The 1,497-nt window shown below is 34.3% G+C and overlaps 1 protein-coding gene across 1 annotated transcript; it reads right to left on the bottom strand.

Annotated features, from left to right (window-relative positions):
- LOC106767693 (protein SODIUM POTASSIUM ROOT DEFECTIVE 2-like) lies at positions 1-1,406 on the bottom strand. The gene is made up of 3 exons (XM_014652633.2): positions 660-1,406; positions 453-528; positions 1-269 (listed from the first exon to the last, which is right to left on the bottom strand). The coding sequence occupies exons 1-3, from the start codon at positions 855-857 to the stop codon at positions 145-147; spliced, it is 399 nt and encodes a 132-aa protein (XP_014508119.1). The 5' UTR covers positions 858-1,406; the 3' UTR covers positions 1-144.
- Positions 1,407-1,497: the final 91 nt, after the last annotated feature.

Raw genomic sequence — 1,497 nt, 5'->3', positions numbered from 1 at the left:
TTCAAGCATTTCTTATTTATTTATTTATTTTCCTGCAAAAGAATTGCTGGAACATTACACGGGGTATTATCATGAATATCAATATATTATTATATCTGTATATTATTAATAAGAAGAAAATGACTTTTGTAGAATCTGCCGAGGTCAGGGAGAATTCCAAAGTTGTGCATTTTTAACCTTAGAAACACTCTGCAACACTTCCAAAGGAAGAATGTCGCCACTTACAACTACCATTTTGGTTTCCAGATCTACCTTGTATGACCTAACTCCTGTTGAGAATCATAAAAAAAAAAAGGCCATTATTAGAAATCGGAATCAGAATTTTGTTCAATGCCCACATCATAACTCACAGACTGATTACTAAAACGAGATCAAAGAATCATAAAGTTGACTTTTTTCAGAGATGGGTAGCATTAAAATTTGCATCCATTTATTATATTATACGTGCTCACCTTCCAGCTTTGAGATGTGCTTCTCAACTTTTTTTGCACAGCCATGGCAATGCATGGACACTCTCAGTATCACTATCTGCGCATTGAGCAAGAGGAAGATATCAATTATAGCCCCAACAAGCTATATAATATAATGATAATAATAAAAGCTGTTATTTTTATTTTTGCCAGATGAATGAAAAATGTAAAAGAAAAGAGAAAGCTGACCTTAGGTTTCAATTGAAAAGCCAATGTCTGTTTTCCATCAACTAGATCCTTGAGTCTTAGTTTGAGATCACTGCCACTGTCAATCAAAGGCTTGCTCTCAAACTCATCATCTTCAAATTCCATGGAATTAACACAGAAGCAGGTGTTTGAACAAGAAGGAAGACACAACTTGTCAAACATCCAACCAAGTTTCCCCATTTCAACTTTTTACTATTATCAGTATCACACACTCAAATCTGATGAACTCAACCGATTGCTCACAAAATACAAAACTTATAGCTTGCTATGATCCCTTATAGAGGAGGCAAAAAACAATGAACCAAAGTGCACAGAACCCAACGAATTCTATCCAAAATAATAATAGAAAATAGAGACTGTGCGATTGGAACCTGTCATGTGATGAACCACCAAACACTGACCAAACTAAAATCCACTAAAGACAGAAGATACCAACCACTCGGTTTCATAAAAGGAGAAACATGGTTTGATAAGCGTCTCATTGACTGTTTAGGCCATTGAAGAAACAAATGCGTATCAAAAGAGGAGAAACACGATTCATGATCAAAGGAAGAGAAGTGGAAGTGACAAACTTTATATCAGAATGTGATGTGACTTAGCAGAAGCTGGAGGAAAAGAGTATGCATATATACTATACACAATTATAGAACATCCAAATTAATGAAGTATAAGCTTGGTAAAGAGGTCAAACATAAAGGAACAAAGTGGAGGCATATTTGGTAATACAACTGTTACGCAAGTTGAACACTAAGGACAAGAAAAAGCATGGCAAGACGGCATATATATATATATATATATATATATATATATATATATATAT

The sequence above is a fragment of the Vigna radiata genome, chromosome 7, assembly GCF_000741045.1.
Source record: "Vigna radiata var. radiata cultivar VC1973A chromosome 7, Vradiata_ver6, whole genome shotgun sequence".
Classification (NCBI taxonomy): Eukaryota; Viridiplantae; Streptophyta; class Magnoliopsida; order Fabales; family Fabaceae; genus Vigna; species Vigna radiata.
Note: the sequence above shows the minus strand (reverse complement) of the source record. Positions and strands in the feature narration are given on the sequence as shown.

Bases quoted from the DNA above. Each gene is read 5' to 3' on its own strand.
- LOC106767693 (XM_014652633.2), bottom strand. From the start codon at position 857: ATGGGGAAACTTGGTTGGATGTTTGACAAGTTGTGTCTTCCTTCTTGT. The intron at 529-659 runs GTCAGCTTTCTC...CTCAATGCGCAG, and splicing joins CTTTTCAATTGAAACCTAAG to ATAGTGATACTGAGAGTGTC. The intron at 270-452 runs GTGAGCACGTAT...GATTCTCAACAG, and splicing joins GCACATCTCAAAGCTGGAAG to GAGTTAGGTCATACAAGGTA.